At 35.5% G+C, this 18,307-nt stretch overlaps 1 protein-coding gene across 1 annotated transcript in view; it reads right to left on the reverse strand.

Annotated features, from left to right (window-relative positions):
* The window catches only part of LOC106882548 (low-density lipoprotein receptor-related protein 4), a 457,600-nt gene that overhangs the window by 93,539 nt on the left and 345,754 nt on the right, over window positions 1-18,307 (reverse strand). Inside the window, exons 4-5 of the mRNA XM_052968692.2 lie at window positions 12,397-12,510; window positions 9,559-9,672 (exon numbers count right to left, since the gene is read on the reverse strand). Coding sequence (XP_052824652.1) covers window positions 9,559-9,672; window positions 12,397-12,510 — 228 coding nt within the window. The remainder of the gene's footprint in view (window positions 1-9,558; window positions 9,673-12,396; window positions 12,511-18,307) is intronic.

An 18,307-nucleotide genomic window follows, 5' to 3' on the forward strand; every position in this document is an offset into this window, starting at 1 on the left:
CTTCTACAGCTGGATGCCCTTCCTAACGCTAACCACTCCGAGAGTGTATTATCTGTGTGTGTAAATATAAATATATATATATATATATACATATATATATACATATATATATATATATATATATATATATATATATATATATATATATATATATATATATTTATATATATATATATATATATATATATATATATATATATATATATATATATATAAATCATCACCATCATCACATAAAGTCTGTTTTCCATGCAAGCACATAATATATATATATATATATATTGTTGTGTCTGGGGAGAGTCATTCTCTTTCAGTCCTTTATTATTTAACACACTCACCGGTAAAGCTTCCACTCATTTACTTAATATATATATACAGTAATCCCCCATTATCGCAGGTGCTACATTCCAAAATCTCTCACAGAAATAATTAAAATCTAAAAAAATATAAATACCTATCAGTCGCAGAAAACCACGATATACTGAGGAGTCCGCAATATAAATTTACATATATTAGCCCGAAAAATCCGCAATGTACTCAGTGCACAATAGGTGAACTGCGATATGGTGTAGGATTATTGTATGTGTGTGTATATATATATATATATATATATATATATATATATATATATATAGGTCTGTTGTTATATATATATATATATTTATATATATATATGTATGGTGATGCAAACAGAAAAATAGAACTCACAAAACTCTCAAACCTTGAGTCATTTTACAACTTCTGCCGATTATTAAGTAATATATATATACGTACAGGGACATGTGTGCATGTGTGTGCGTGTGTGTGTGTGTGTGCATGAATGAGAGGGACACTTGACCTAAATTCATCACTGACGTATTTATAAGGTAATAAAAGTCACTTTATATATCACCTGTGTTTTCCACAGTCCCACTGCCACTACCACTACCACCACCACCACCTGTACAAATTTAATCAGTAGCCAAATAATATCATATTTATGCCATTTAACAAGTGGCATAGAAGATGTAAAAGAACAGCTTTTGAAGAGAGTGGAAACAAAAAAAGGTAACGTTTGTTATGCGTCACAAAACAATTATTTGTTGACCAGCCACCACCACCACCACCATTCCTATCAACAAACACTTGTTTTTATTATAGCAATAAGAATTTTATAAAGTCAAGCTAAAACTGATTGAAGTTCAGTTCCGGTAGGTAGAAAAAAAAAGGTCTGGGAAATCATTGACATTCATCCTGACATTTCAGAGACATAATAGTAAATATTCCAACTTCTGCTTGGATTTTGTTTAGTTTCTCTGTTTTTAATTGTTGGAATTTTTTCAATACACACCACACACACTAGCATATATTAAAGAAATTATACACACACACAGGGGTTGAGAGAAAGAGAGAGAGAGATACACATACATAGACAGGTAGATAATCTGAACATTATTTAAAAAATACTGCTGAAAAGAAATTAAAAAGACTTAAAGATTTGTTGCTGTGTAAGCTTTGAGAGGCTAGCTGATGACATTTGCAATTTTGGACCTTATAAATTGATTTCGTATCTGTCTTGAAGAATGGTGGTTCCAGTTGTTCAGTCAGTCAATCTATTATTTAGTACAATTGTTTGAGTATCTCACCTCTCAAGCAAGTCTCCTCATCTCAATCTTTTTATCACTACTATAATAGCCACTGCTCCTTGAAGCTAGCTGGTCTCGTACCTCAACAACTCAGCATCACTCCTCACCCACTTATTTCTCTACCTCTTGTTATTCTTGTTGCACTCACTCATCTCTCAGTCATGTACAAACTACAATGCCTGGTTCTTTCTCCCTAGAGCTTAATTTCTTTGGAATTTCCCCTTGGTTCACTACTTGCCTGCAGTTGTTGACCAGTAACAGTTAAAACAGAACAACAGCAACCTAGCCAGTCTCAGAGATCCTATACGCAATAAGAACTACTTTGCCCTGCAGTATAGATTCAGTAAAAAAAAACACACACACACCACCTATAACATAATCTTCAGGCAGACTCAGCAAGGCAAGGCAGGGCCTCTGTATTCAATGTACAGTTGTATATTGTTAGTGCAACTGTGATAATATGTGAATATGTCTTCTTAAGTGAAGGCATATGACTCAGTAGCTAGAGCATCAGGCTCACAATCATGAGGTAGTGAGTTCAATTCCTGGACTGGGCTATGTGTTGTGTTCTTGAGCAAGACACTTTATTTCCCATTGCTCCAGTTCACTCAGCTGTAGAAATGAGTTGCAATGTCACTGGTGCCAAGCTGTTTGGCCTTTGCCTTTCCCTTGGATAACATCAGTGGCATGGAGAGAGGAAGCTGGTATGCATGGGCAACTGCTGGTCTTCCATAAACAACCTTACCAAAACTTGTGCCATATGTCTGTCCTAAACGTCAGTGCTTGTTTTCAGGCATTTAGTTAGTCCCTCTTTTATACATTCTGAGTAATATGAAGCTTTCTTTTCATAAGTCCCAAGCTACTCTGGTGATTGAAAAAAAAATGGTTTTCAATCACATATCATATATGCTGCATGGACCACAAGGAAATATGCCTTGTGTATTACAGAACAGACAAATGGTTAAGCAATTCAGTTGATAAAATAAACAAAATTAAATTTTGAGTTAGAAGCAGCTTTAATAATCCTTCCTACTATAGGTACAAGGCCTGAAACTTGGGGGAGTGGAATAGTCTATTACATTGATCCCAGCACTTGATTGGTACTTATTTTCCCAACCCTGAAAGGATGAAAGGCAAAGTTGACCTTGGTGGAATTTGAACTCAGAGCATAGCAATGGGCAACATGCCACTAAGCATTTCACCTGGTGTGCTAATGATTCTGCTAGTTCACCATCTTAGAAGTGGCTCTAATAATGCAAACATTATTGATGTCACATACTTAATGCATTTGTTTTGTTTAAACATTTTACATTTATTTATTTATTTATGTGTTTCAGCCAAGTGGCTGCGGTCATGCTGGTGCACCACATTGGTGGATTTTTAAACCAAAGGAAGTTCCTTTAAGTTAACAAGGGTTAAAAAACACTGTATACCACAAAGCCAGGCAAAAGGAATTGCCCACCTGGTTTTGAGGTATAGAGAGTTCTTTTTTTAACACTTGCTGTCTTAACGGGACTTTCCCTGGATGAAATATTGCTGCTGAAAAGTGTTTAAACAAAACACATACATTGAGCATGTGACAATAAAGATAGACAAAATATTATATAATGGTGAAGTTAGTAAATAAAGACAAGTACAAGATATTGCATCACCCTACATAGTTTGTTTAATGTTTAATTAAGTACCAAGGAAACTTCCTTTATGAAATATATATTTTCTATAAGCGGATATTTTCAAAAGTAAATGCATGAACATCACAAATTCATATTGGTAAGATGAAAATTCTTTGCTATTAGAATTTCTATATCTATAGTCATGTATTTATTCATCTATGACACATGGTGGAGTATGGGGAGTTTGCTTCCAGATATAATCACAGCAACCAATAAGAGGAAGATGTGTCTTCCTTTAAATATATACAAAGCTTGACAAGTGAAGATTGTAACCAATGCTTTGAGCTGTTGAATTATTAGATACAATTAAACACACACAACAACAAATACACATTCATAATATATAGTTACCAAGTTACAAAGGAAGAACATATAATGTCAGTTTTCAAATGGGAAAAATCTGTTTAAACACATATTAGCTGTCATAGTGTCAAATATCACAATTGTATCATAATTCTCCAAACCTCAATTTTCTGCGTAAAAACAGTATTTATGTGTCCAGTGCTTTAATCTTGCCAACTCTGTGTGTGTGTGCACGCGCATGTGTGTGTGTGTGTGTGTATTTGTGTGTGCATGTAACTGCCTACATATAAGAAACTAATGTTGGCTGAGTTGAAAGGTTACTAGCCAACCAGTTGAAGGCTGATCTACTTGCAATTTGATCAGTAATATCCTGTTTCTATGGTCAAGACTTGTAATTTTTACATGACCAACCCACTACACTAACTTAACAGCCAGTAAATACCCACAAGGTGATACAGTTCATCATTCTATTGTAAAACTGATGAGCAATTAACTAGACTGCGGTGCAGAACTCACCCAAGCATATGCCATTTCAATTCTTATTGCAGCCCGGGGATACTGGGCATTATGTTTTCAACTCAACTTTATTATTATCATCATAACATCCACTTTTCCATGCTTTCATGGGTTGCAAGGCATATATTAAGGTAGATTTTCTATGACCAGATGCCATTCTTGTTGCTAACCCATATTTGTTTCCAAGCAAGGTAATATTTCCCCATGGCAGACATGTTTTCACAAAATATTGGAAATAAATGACATTCATCTATAATAATCACAGGATCTCAAGACAAAGAGACACAAACATACACATACATGCAGGCATAGCTGCATGGTAAGAAGCTTTCTCCCCAAGCACATGGTTCCGGGTTCAGTCCCACTGCGTGACACTTTGGGCAAGTGTCTTCTACTATAGCCTCAAGCTGACCAAAGCCTTGTAAGTAGATTTGGTAGATGGTAACTTAAAGAATCCTGTCATATATATATATATATATATATATATTACATACAGAAATAAGAGGAATAACCAGCAAAAGTGGACTCCTGTATGCTAGAAATAGATGCCGAATCGGCATCCATTCCTCTTATTTTTGTATGTAATATAATTTTAATCTTCAGATTTTTTTAATATGCTAGACCACTGGTTTTAATTGATTAATATCAATTTTTACCCTCATTAATAAATTATATATATATATATATATATATATATATATATATATATATATATATATATATATGTACATATCTATGTGTGTGTCTTTCTATCTGTGCTTGTCCCCCCAACACCACTTAACAACCAGTGCTGGTGTGTTTACGTCCCTGTAACTTAGCAGTTCAGAAAAAGAGAGGATAAAATAAGTACTAGGCTTAAAAAACAACAAGTCTCCGGGTCAATTTGTTCAACTAAAACCCTTCAAGGTGGTGTTCAGCATGGCCGCTGTCAAATGACTACAATAAATAAAAGAATAAACGAATGCTCAATAATCATACATGCACACAAACATACAACAAACTTCCTTCAGTTTTGTCAACCAAATCCACTCACAACGCTGAGGTTGATCCAGGGCTATAGTAGAAGACACTTGCCCATGGTGCCACACAGTGGGACTGAACCCAGAACTAAGTGATTGGAAAGCAAACTTCTTAACCACACAGCCATGCCTGCACCTATTATAAGATGCAATTGTACAAAAGAAGCCTATGGCATAAGATGTGCTGGGGCTTACATGCTTTTCATACTTATCAAAAGCAAAAGAAGTAAAAACATGAACAGATTCAAGTTATAGTAGTGTGCCAAGCAGATAACCCTTCCTTGGCTGTTAACAATAAAGGGGATATAGAAAACTCCTTTGTCAGCCAATTGAAATACCAATAAAATTTATAGTAGAAAAAAATATTTACTATGTCTACCTCCTCTATTGTATGTAACCACCTCCTACATAGTGTATAGGTAATACAGGTAGATAAACATGGTAAGTTAAGGAAGTTGAATAGTAAATTTGATAAGTTATCTTTCTAAATTATCATCTTATCGCAGCAGTTTGGGGAAAAAGTGAAATGTAAAGTCTGGAATTAAAGAAAAAAAAAAAAAATAAATATCATGAAATAAAGAGTAAGTCTTGCTTTATCTTGAAAATAAATGTTTAAAGATAAATGTTAAAAGATAGGCTGAGTGTAGAAACATTCAGAAACCAGATGGGAATAAAACAGAATGTAAAAATGAGAATAAAAAGAATGGTTAGTGAAAAATTGGTTGAGAGAAGCAGGTGAGAAGCATCAGTGACTGTTGATTGATAGTAGTCAAACCAGAGGCAGACCAAAGAATACCTGAAGTTACATTATTAAAATACAGAGATAACTACTGAAAGTAAAGATCAAGTATTGTAATGGAAGGAAAGAAAAGAAAAGAAAGAAGGAAAGGCAGAAAGAAAGAACTGCTTCTGAAGAATTGTATAACCTCTGGTAAATACAAAACTGGGTTAGAAGAAGAAATAGAAAAGAAAACCTCATTAATGCAAAGATGAAAGTGAGATCTTATAATCAAATTACATCCACAAGAGTAGTGTAGCTATTCAAGTATTATGACAAAAAAAGGTGGGGAGGAGACGGTTGTATTGATAGAGTAACAAGAGTAACAAACAAAATGGCTTGTGGTAATTTATTTTGTCCCTTCAGGTTCTAAGTTCAAATCCTGTGAGGGCCAACTGTGCATTATATATAACTCAAGGTCTTTGAGATAAATAATCAGTAAGATCCCGGTCAAATTAATCATCTGAGATCCTTTTATTCAAATTAACAAGCTTCTGCTAATTAACATAAGAGATTCTTGTTATGACTAAAAAGAGAGAAAGAAGATGTTAAGTTGGTAACTGTGGTACAGAACCAAACTGTACCACAGAACTGGCTTCCAATATTTAGTTCCATCTCCTAACGTTTTAAGTTCAAACCTTACTGGTGTTTAATCAACTTCACCTTTTATAACTGATGAGACCGATGGGTAAGAGTCATCAGTATATTGAAGTTGATTCAATCATCAATCAACTATATTTGTTCTTTATGGCTTTGAGTTTAAGAAGTTCACTTTGCAACCACATGGTTTTAGGTTCACTCCCATTGTGTGGCACCTTGAGCTAGTGTCTTCTATAGCCCTAAGCTTACCAATGGCCTGTGAGTAAATCTGGTAGACAGAAACTGAGTGGAAGCCTGTTGTGTGTGTGTGTGTGTGTGTATGTGTGTTATATATATACTAGCAATGCACCCCGGCATTGCTCGGGTGTTCTGACCTACAACCACATTGTATTATTTGTTCCTTTCTTATGGGCAGAATCGGCACACTAGGAGTATGAAGCAAACAACTCTTCTTTATAAACATATTTTTCAGTCATTCTGATGAACAATGCTGCAGTTTCTGTCTACCAAATTCAGTCACAAGTCTGCGGTTGGCCTAGGGTTATAGTAGAAAACACTTGCCCAAGGTACCATGCAGGGGGACTTAACATGGAACCATGTGGTTGGAAAGCAAGCTTCTCAACCACACAGTCATTCTTGCACCTAATGTGTGACTGTGTGTCATCATCATCGTTTAACGTCCACTTTCCATGCTAGTATGGGTTGGACGATTTGACTGAGGACTGGTGAACCAGATGGCTACACCAGGCTCCAATCTGATTGGCAGAGTTTCTACAGCTGGATGCCCTTCCTAACGCCAACCACTCCGAAAGTGTAGTGGGTGCTTTTACGTGCCACCGGCACGAAGGCCAGTCAGGCAGTACTGGCAACAGCCACGCTCAAAATGGTGTATTTTATGTGCCACCTGCACAGGAACCAGTCCAGTGGCACTGGCAACAATCCCGGTGTGTTTACATTTGTTGTTAAATCGAATATTGTGTCCCACTAATGTCTCAAAGTTAGCAGTGCATCAAGCAGAAACCTATAAAATAAATGCCAGATTGAAATACGGACTGAGGTCAGTTTGATCAATTAAATTTTTGAAGGTGATACCCCATCATGGTGACTGTTGAAAGACAAAAACCAGTAAAATAATGTTTAAAGACTTAATGGCTTCAAATTTCAGGTCATGGATTACTAACCACAAGATAATGAGAGTTCCAAACATCATATTGAACTTCCACACTATATGATAACACTATATGTACATCTCAGCCTACTTGACTTCCACCAATTAACAATTGTAATTTGAAGTTTATTGGTTAGCAGTAAGAAAGATGTCCAAAAAGTTATTGTGCAAAATATTGCGAGGAAAAGTCATTTTTCCACCACAACAAAACATGCACACATACACAGAGGTGTATCTGTGGTAACTTGAGCTACTACAAATAGCAGCCAAGTCTCTCTTAAAACTCACTCTTTCATCAAAAGAAAGACACAGATTTACAGAAGAAAAAAATCTGTGAATGGGTCTGCTATATCAGAGGCAACTCAGGGCAAAACAAAACACAGACAAACATACTTCACATTAAAAGATTATCTACTAAATAATACTAATAAAGTATATCTTTGCAGTTTCATTCCCTGGTAAAAAAAACTCCATGTATTTTAAACATTTTCTCATTATGCTCTGAGATTGTTAAGGAAGAGTCGCCTCCCTTAGTTAAAGGCCTCAAAATTGTGTGGCCCGAACTCGTTTTTGAGGTTACTTTTGTAGTAAAAAAGAGTTATTGTGCAAAAAACATACTTTATTTGATAGCCTACAGATCACTGAATCTTTTGATATCTCATACATCAAAATCAGCAGCTCAGTTTTCAAATTCATATGGAACATACACACACACACACAAACTTTGTTTTATATATTAAGACATATACATACATACAAATCCCCTGTACATCCCCTACATCCCCTGTAACTTAGCAGTTTGACAAAAGAGACCAAATAGTAAGTACCAGGCTTATAAAAAAAAAAAGAATAAGTTCTGGGTTTGATCCGTTTGATCAAAATTGTAAATTATATATATATAAATATTTGAAATTTTGATTAATTAAAAATCATTTCTGGTTCAAGTATGGTAGCCTGAATTTCTAAGTTCATTTAGGGTTAACTGTTGACAGAGTTTCCTGTATACATTCATGGCTGTAGACCCAAAAATATATATGCCCAGTTAAAATTTTTTTGAAAATATATAAGCACAGAAACAGACAGGCAGTTGAGATATTGACCGGCAAGCAGACAGTGGCATTCTTTATGTAGTTGCTCAACTTGTTAGAAACTGCTGCTAAAATCTACTACAAGGAGGAAGGACACATGATAATGTAATCTACTGTCTGAAACGCAAACATTTTCACAGCAGTAATGTATTTGGTTACAGGTCTGCTTTGTCAGGGTTGTGCTAGAACTAAACAACAATAACAACAACTATATATTCAAAAATCTATATGCTTCAGAAACTGGACTGTGGTCATGTTGGGGCATCTCATTGAAGGGTTGTAGACAATCAAATTGACCTCAGTACTTATTCTATCGGTCCCTTTTGCTGAACTGCTAAGTAACAAGGACAAACCAACACCAGTTACCAATTGTATATGCTTGTCTATACAATAGGCTTCTACACAGTTTCCATCTATTGAATTTACTTGCAAGGCAGTGGTTAGCCTGGGGCTATATTAGAAGATAAAGACCCAAGGTAGTGCATAGTGGGACTGAACCTGAAACCATGTGGCTGCAAACCAAGCTTCTTAACCTCACAGCCATGCCTGTACCTAAATGTACACTAAGCTATACACAGTTACATATAACACAGGCCAGAGGATTTAAACACACACACAAACACAACTGTATATGTGTGTGTATTACTTAAGTCAGAACACTGACATGCATATACACACATATCTACACAAAGAAAAACACAAAACTCAGTTCTCATATGCTACAAAAAAAAATGTAATTTTCTTTTTAATAGTTAAGAATAAAATAAATAGACAAAGAAGAGACCTACCACAGTTTTTCTCATCTGAGTTATCCCCGCAGTCGTTTTCCTGATCACACAGCCAAATTTTAGGAATGCAGTTACCATTTTTGCACTTGATGTCATTTTTAATGCATTCATCAGCTGAAAGATAATGGCATTTTCATTACTGCACAAAAAAAAAACAACAAAAAAAAAACAACACCACTAGGCAAGAAATGGAAACAAAATTGAAGGAAGAGGAAAAACTAATAATAATAATAGTGTTGTTTTCTTTATCAACCACTAAGGATTGACAAAAACATCAAGGATGGTACAGGATGATACAGAGTGGAATTACATAAAAGCAAATAAAAAAAGAAGTATAATAACAGAAAGAAAGAAATGGAAAAAAATTCAAACAAGGAATAATTTCCTATAGGTGTGGGAGACCTCCTAGGGTGCCTATGGAAAGCCCACAAAGCCATGGTCACTCTGACCACTAAGGCAAGTGCTCTTCTCCAATTGCAGCAACAACAATAATGATAATATTCCTTTCTACTAAAGGCACAAGGCCTGAAATTTTGGGGGAGGGGACTTGTTGAGTATATCAACCCAAGTGTTTCATTGGTACTTAATTTACTGACCCTGAAAGATGAAAGGCAAAGTTGACCTCAGTAGAAACAACAACAACAACAATAATAATAATAAAAATAATAATAATAATAATAATAATAATGATGATGATGATGCCAAATTTTGGCACAAGGCCAGCAATTTTGGAGGAAGGGATAAGTTGATTACATCAATCTCAGTGTTCAACTGGTACTTATTTTATTGATTCCAAAAGGATGAAAGGCAAAGTTTTCACCATGGCGGAATTTGAACTCAGAACATAAAGGTGGACGAAATGCTACTAAGAATTTTTGACCAGCATTCTATCAGCTTACTACTGCCTTGAAAATAATAATTGTTTCTGATATTAACATAAGGCTGGAAATTTGGGGTAGAGGGATAATCAAATATATTGAGCCAAGGGCTCAACTGGTACTTATTTTTTTGGCTCTGAAAGGATGAAAGACAAAGTTGACTTCAGCAGAATTAGAATTCAGTTGGAACAAATACTACAAAAATATTTTTCCGACATGTTAATGATTCTGCTAACTCCTTGCCCTAATAATAATAATTTCTTTATTTGCCACCAGGGTAATGGCTGAGGAACATGATATAAAAACAGACATAGATTGTGGTAATTTACACAGAAGCAAATGATACAACAAAAAGTGTAATTAGATATGACATATAATATTTAAAAATTTGACAGTAAAAGAAAAGAATGTAAACCTCTTCATACAGCTTGGAGAATCTTTAGTGCCAATAGGAGAACCCCACCAAACAAGATCTCCCTCAACACCAAGAGCAAGTGCCTTCTTCAATTTTTGCTCTCAGACTTATAGGTCTATATTCAGAGCGGGAGCCATCCTTTTTAGCAATTTTCACCATTTTTACCCTCCTTTCAATAGATTCACTCAAGGACAGCATCTCCTTCTTCACCCTCACCTTTTTCAAATGAAACTTGAAGAAGTCAATGAGGGCCCTACGAAAGAAGAAAGTCTCTACCCTCATACTTTTTAACCTCATTTATCACACTACCTATTTTACTATTGGTCCCAGACAGAGGAAAACTGCATTCCTTGCTTGGAATGTGAAAAACTGTATCTAGGAAGTAGTAAAAGTGCCTTATGAAATGCTATACATTTTCACATGCTTTTAGGAGTTTATGTTTAACTCAAGCTCCTTGGCAGATAGAAGGAAACATTTCTCCTGAAAGGACTGCTAGTAAACTGCCAGATAACATCTTCAGTCTATTCCTACTAGGTTATGTAAACTGAACAGTTTATACTTAACCATTTAGTGTTTAAACTGGCCATATCCGGCCAGAGTATTCTACTTGTTTTATGTTCAAACTGATCAGATCCAACCTCTCACACCTACCCTACAATGCCATTCTAAAGATAAACAATCACATCATCAAAATCTTGAAGCTATGAGATAATGCATAACTAATTCAAGACAATGTGAATATATAAACATTACATTTCACAAAGTAATCTAACATTAAAGAGTTAAATCTACTACCCTAAAACACAACAAATATCATTACAGGATTTAATTCAGAGTCAAAGATATTTTAGCTGTATTGATTCCATCTTTTCAGCTGAACACAAGGCTTAATGGTCATATGGGTTTAACTATTAATAGGGTGTGATCTACCTTTTCAATATAATAGGGTGTGATCTACCTTTTATGTTTTACTTATTTCAGTCATTGAATCATGACCATGCTGGGGCACTTCCTTAAAGGGTTTAGTTAAGGAGATGTGTCTGCTATTTCAAACAGGCTAAAATACATACAGGTTCTCTCATAACATTCTGTCATGATCACTTGATAAACAGTTGGTTAATCATAATGCTATTGTTGAAATCTAAGACACCAGACACATCAAACAAAATGATCCACAAAACTTCAATTATTCCTCTGAGTACCATAAAAAAATATAGAAAAAATATGTGTACACATATGAGTGTATATCTGTGTCTCCTTGTCTTGACATCATATGATAGTTGTAAATGATTGCACTGTCATACAAGCAGTGTCATTCATTTCTAGTATTCTGTGAGAACATGTCTTGCCATGGAGCAATATCACTTTGCTAGTAAACAGATGAGGGTTGGTGACAGGAAGGGTACCCAGCTATAGAATATCTCTCTCAATAAACTCCATCTGACCCATGCAAGCAGGAAAAAGTGGAGGTTAAAATGATGATGGTGATGATGTCATTCATCACTCACAACAAAAGAAATAGAGTAATAGAAAGAGATTACTCACAACATCGCTCATCAGAGCCATCTTTGCAGTCTTTGGCATCATCACATCTCCATTGAGACTTTATACAGTGGCCGTCATCACATCGGAACTCATCTTCGGTGCAATTCTTGGGAGCTGTTTTGCAAAAGACAAAAAAAAAAAGAAAAGAAATTATAAACAAATAAATACAACAGTGGCTGTGTTGTTAAGAAATTCACCCAACTCACATCACAATGACATGATTTTGTGTTCAATCTTACTCTAGCATTAGTTTTTACCAATTCTTTCTGAGTGGAATCTGGCAGGCAGAGACTACAGAACCCTGATGTACAAACATATGTATGTGTTTGTGTGTCTATGTTTACCATGGTTGATTTGTTAAACAGTTTATTTTACAGTCAAGGGGTGTTGAGTTCAATCCTACTGCAAGAAATCTTTGATGTTCTTTAACTAGCCTTGTGAGTGAAAATGAATAGATGGAAACTGTGCAGAAGCCTATTTGATGAACTGTACCAGTAATTCAAAGAAAAAAACAACTTTGTCATACACTGTATCATTCAGGTTTTTGCTTAAGGGCTGTGTTAAGAGTATGAGTTTCTGTGGCATACTTGGCCAGTTACACTCTAAGTCAGTCGAGTTGATCAAATAACTGAAATACTCAATATTGAAACTAATAGGTCCACTTGCGTTTTTGTATGCTTATATGTATAGAAACCAGTGCTAGGTTCACTGTATATCAGACTGAAGTACTGGGGCTAACACAATCAAACTAAAACCCTGAAAGTAGTTCCCCAGTATGTTTGCTGTCTAATAACTGGAACCAGTAGCAGAATAACAGTATAGAAACAACATACACAGACAGTTACTATAATACTATAATAGTATTGTTTATTATGACCGGAACACATAAAGCAGTGGGCTGGCAGATTTGTTACTCTATCAGACAAAATGCTGAGCAGCATTTCTTTTTGCAATTAACGTTCTGAGTTCAAATCCCATTATGATTGAAATTCATATGATGATAAGGTTGTCCATGCAGAGTGACCTGGGGTTATAAAATGAGACACTTCATTTGACTGTTAAAATTTATTATTGCAAGTATGGAAAAATGGATGATGATGATGATGATGATGATGATGATGATGATGATGATGATGAGGAGGAGGAGGAGGAGGAGGAGGAGAAGAAGAAGAAGAAGAAGAAGAAGAAGAAGAAGAAGAAGAAGAAGAAGAAGAAGAAGAAGAAGGTGATAGTGGTGGTGATGATGATGATGATGATAGTATTCAATTGGTATTTAGCCTGACAGAAACTGACCAATGATCAAAGATATTCCAGCTGTAAAATTTCATACATCCGTTTTTTTTTAAATAGCAGAATGTAATTTGAGAGCAATTTGACTTTTGTTTCCAGCAAGCCAGATTGTGCCTCAGTGATTCATATTCAATGTTGCTGTTGTTGTTGTTGTTGTTGTTTGGCCCTGACCAAGCAGCATTAACCATCTTGTCTTTTGTTTAGGCAGAATACATATTATGCAATCTTTTTTTTTTTTTTTTCCAATACTGTAGGGTGTAATGGGAATGAAATTTGGCTGCTATTTCTAGCAGGTCAAGTGGCCATATAGAGGGTTCTCATATTCAATCCTGCTGTTGTTATTATTACTTAGACCCAAGCTAACTCTGGTCAAGCAGGTCTTTGATCAAAATACATTCCAACCATAAACATAGGGTTATTTTTTTCTTTTTTGTAGACCACAACAAAGTTAAGGATTAGAGTAATCAATGTTTTTAATTTAAAAGATTTTTAAGACAGTTGAGTGTTATTTGAGAGATTTTGCTGTTATTTCTAGCTAACAGAACAGCCATGTAGAGGACTCCTCATTGGTTTGAATTCAATTCTATTCTGAATAGTAGTGGAGCATAATGCAAACAGAAATGAGGCAATTACAAATGGAGGTTGAAATTGGGTTGCATATCTCCTTTGCTTGTTAATTTATTGCTCCCCACCCACACACCTAACCAACACCAATAACGAGTAAATAATCATCTCTCTCAAGATTCTTAGGGGATAAATTAAAACTGGTAATTAAAAATTGCTGCTATACATCATGATAGCTGACTGATATCTATCTGTGATCTTATTCAATAGAACACACCTAGAGTATATTAATTACATAAAACATATAAATAAATAGTTTGTTCTTTTTGTTTATGTTTAATGTTTCCCCTCTACTTGCAAATTACAGAGTTGTGGTAGCAATATTATGTTCTGAGAGGAAGGGTTTGAGCTGATAAGAAAAAGAAAATTAGGTCTCTAGTTTAGATATATACACTGCCACTTGTATAAAAATGAATAACAGAGTAGTAGGTGTCTGTGTAAACATGTGAAAAGATAAGTGTGATTAAATTTCCTAATTTACAGTAATCAAAGATTAAATACACTCATAAAGCTAACTAAACTGACATTTTATATTAAATTTATATAATTTCCTGGGTCATTAGAAGTGACTTTTTGTGTATAATAATGAGAATTTGATAGATATGAGGGTCTTGAAATATTACAGTAGATATTATATACTGAAGATAGATGTTCATTCTTCGACTCACTGAGTACTTCCTCTAAGAAATATACATTGTTTCTCTAAAAAAATGTCCTTCCTCTTAATCACCATCCTAATCGACCAGCACCATATTAATCATTGTTTGCGGGAGAGAAGAGAAGGGTCTTTCCTACAATTCACCGCTCATCAAGATACTTGTATCATTTTGTTACTGAAGCCCCTTATTCTGAGAGCTGACCTTGTCCAATTTATTTCGGTATTTTTACAGGCGCAGGAGTGGCTGTGTGGTAAGTAGCTTGCTTACCAACCACATGATTCCGGGTTCAGTCCCATTGCGTGGCATCTTGGGCAAGTGTCTTCTACTATAGCCTTGGGCCGACCAAAGTCTTGTGAGTGGATTTGGTAGACGGAAACTGAAAGAAGCCTCTCGTATATATGTGTATATATATATATATATATATATATATATATATATATATATATATATATATATATATATATATATATTTCCCGAGCATCCAATAACACTATCCGTATCACGTCCTCACTTTGTTGTTTTTTTGTTATTGTTTTTTTGAACTTATATATATATATATATGTATGTGTGTTTGTCCCCCCAATATCGCTTGACAACCAATGCTGGTGTGTTTACGTCCCTGTAACTTAGCAGTTCAGCAAAAGAGACTGACAGAATAAGTACTAGGCTTACAAAGAATAAGTCCCGGGGTCGATTTGCTCGACTAAAGGCGGTGCTCCAGCATGGCCACAGTCAAATGACTGAAACAAGTAAAAGAGTAAAAGAGGGTATTTCTCAGCTATGGGCAACCTTTACTATCAACGTATATCACTTTTGCATGCAAATCTTCATCCATTTCCACCATGAATTTGGCAATGATGATGACAACAATAAATAAAATAAAATGTGTTACTGCAGTATTTGTCTTGAGATAACATCTCTTACAGACGTGCTGTGTTAAAAACACAATAAATATTGGCAGAAGACAAAAATAATTCCCCTAGCAGAGGCTAGTGAGAACACCAGATGCATTTTGGCCTGGGTAGGCCAGTTACTGCTGTATTTGTCCTAAAATACAAAACACTTTATTTCATGGTGCTCCAGTTCACTCAACTGTAGAAATGATGCCAAGCTGTATCAGAGTTTGCCTTTCTCTTGGATAACATTGGTGGCATGGAGATGGGAGGTTGGTATGCATGGGCGACTGCTGGTCTTCCATAAACAATCCTGCCCTCAGAAGGTAACTTTTTTCGTGCCATTCCATGGTCATTTGTGATCAAAGGGGGTCCTTTCTGTCCTAAGATAACATGTCTTATGGACATCTCTAGCATTCTTGCTGGCTACTGCTAGGTTGATTTTTTCATCTTCCTCTGATACTCATGGTGTTTTTAACACAGCACATCCATAAGAGATGTTATCTTAAGATGAATACTGCAGTTAAGGTCAATATACATGTGTATTTAGAGTATATAACATGTACATGAATGTGCAACATATTAAGTATATACTTAAATATATACTAAATATATACTTAAGTATTTACTAAATCCCACACACTATGGACAAACAGTTTTAGTGCCTTGTGAGTAGTCCTGGATAAAAAAAAGCTTATATGAATACATCCTCTAGTAAAAGAAAATCTGTAAGAACAGTAATTTCTGCCACCATTCTGAACACAACTAGCCTAAGTCTAAATGCAATACACAGAATAACCCTTTTGTTAGCATTTTTCTGTTGAAATGTATTCTCTATATTTCAATTAATTTTCAAATTAATGAAGAATTTAGTAAACTACCTTTGTCATTATTAAGATGGTGTTTGAAACATAGATTAACAGGAAATTTGATGGAAAGCATTATTTTAGATCAGTGGCTCCCAAAATTTTCAGGTTGCCACCCCTTTGGCACCCAGGCCACATTCTTAGTGCCCCCACCCCAACTAACCATCAGATCATAGACCTGTCTCTGAAGCAAATTCAAAGCAACTGTATTTAACAAATAAAGCTTAACCTAATGAACCCATTATTTTGTTTTTACATGAATTACTACTCCATTATTTCCCCACTTTTCCTTGACACCCCTTGGAACTTTCCACTGCACCAAGGGGGGCAATACTGCCCACTTTGGAAACCACTGTTTTAGATCATTTTAAAACAGGAAGTGTGTATCATAGAACCAGGGGCAGTAGTGGTGTTTAGTATCAAAAGGGTTTTAAGAAAGGAGGATCTACTTTTGGCTAGCAAGGAATCGCATTACTCTGAAGAAAACCTGTGTTAATGTCTCCCATTAACCTTCTTCATAGCAAATCATCTAAGACTACTTTCGGTTCCATGGTACAAAAGAAAACATATTAAAGGGTTCATATTTGTATTTAACTCTTCTATCAGTTAAATAGTGTGTAGGTGCATGGCTCAGTGGTTGAAGTGTCCGGCTCAAAATCACGAGGTAGTGAGCTTGATTCCTAAACTGGGCTGTGTGTGCGTTCTTTGGCAAGACACTTTATTTCACATTGCTCCAGTTCACTCAGCTGTAGAAATGAGTTGCGACATCACTGGTGCCGAGCTGTATTGGCCCTTGCCTTTCCCTTGGATAACATCGGTGGCATGAAGAGAGGAGGATGGTATGCATGGGCAACTGCTGGTCTTCCATAAACAACCTTGCCCGGACATGGACCTTGAAGGGCAACTTTTGAGGTGCAATCCCATGGTCATTCATGACCAAAGAGGGTCCTTCCTTCTTCATAGCAGTTTTAAGTAAGCAACTTTTGCTATATTCTAGACCAGGGGTTTTCAAACTGTGGTCCGCGGACCATAGGGGGTCCGCAATGACAAGACAGGGAGTTCGTGGACAGCAAATACTTTTTATGGGCAATTTGATTTTATGTGTGTTTTTTAATCAAAATCTTTTAATTGACAATAAACCTATTTGTTAAATACTGTTAAAATGAATAAATATAAAGGGGTCCGCAAGTCAAAAAGTTAAAAAAACCCTGTTCTAGACACCATATAAATAATGACAAAGTTAATTACTTTAGTAAATCCCAACAAATTGTCAAATTGTTGATTATTTTCAAAACTGGAACAAATAGCCAGTGGCTGTTCATTAGAGTTACTACCACAAAGCAATTAAAGGTGAAAAATTGCTGAGGAAAAGTTGGCCAACACAAAGTTGGTTCTGTGACTCTGTAATATCACCATCATTGGTTTGTAAAGCTGTAGGTATCATAGTATACACACTGTTCTGTCTTGAACAAGTAGATCTCCAATCAAGAGCTTTCCAGTCAAGCCAATCTCATCATTTTCGTATATAGGACTACATTATCCAATGTGTATTTCCATTTTTAAGGCATTAGAGTGTAAT

Source organism: Octopus bimaculoides, chromosome 6 (genome assembly GCF_046866305.1).
Source record: "Octopus bimaculoides isolate indiv1 chromosome 6, ASM4686630v1, whole genome shotgun sequence".
Classification (NCBI taxonomy): domain Eukaryota; kingdom Metazoa; phylum Mollusca; class Cephalopoda; order Octopoda; family Octopodidae; genus Octopus; species Octopus bimaculoides.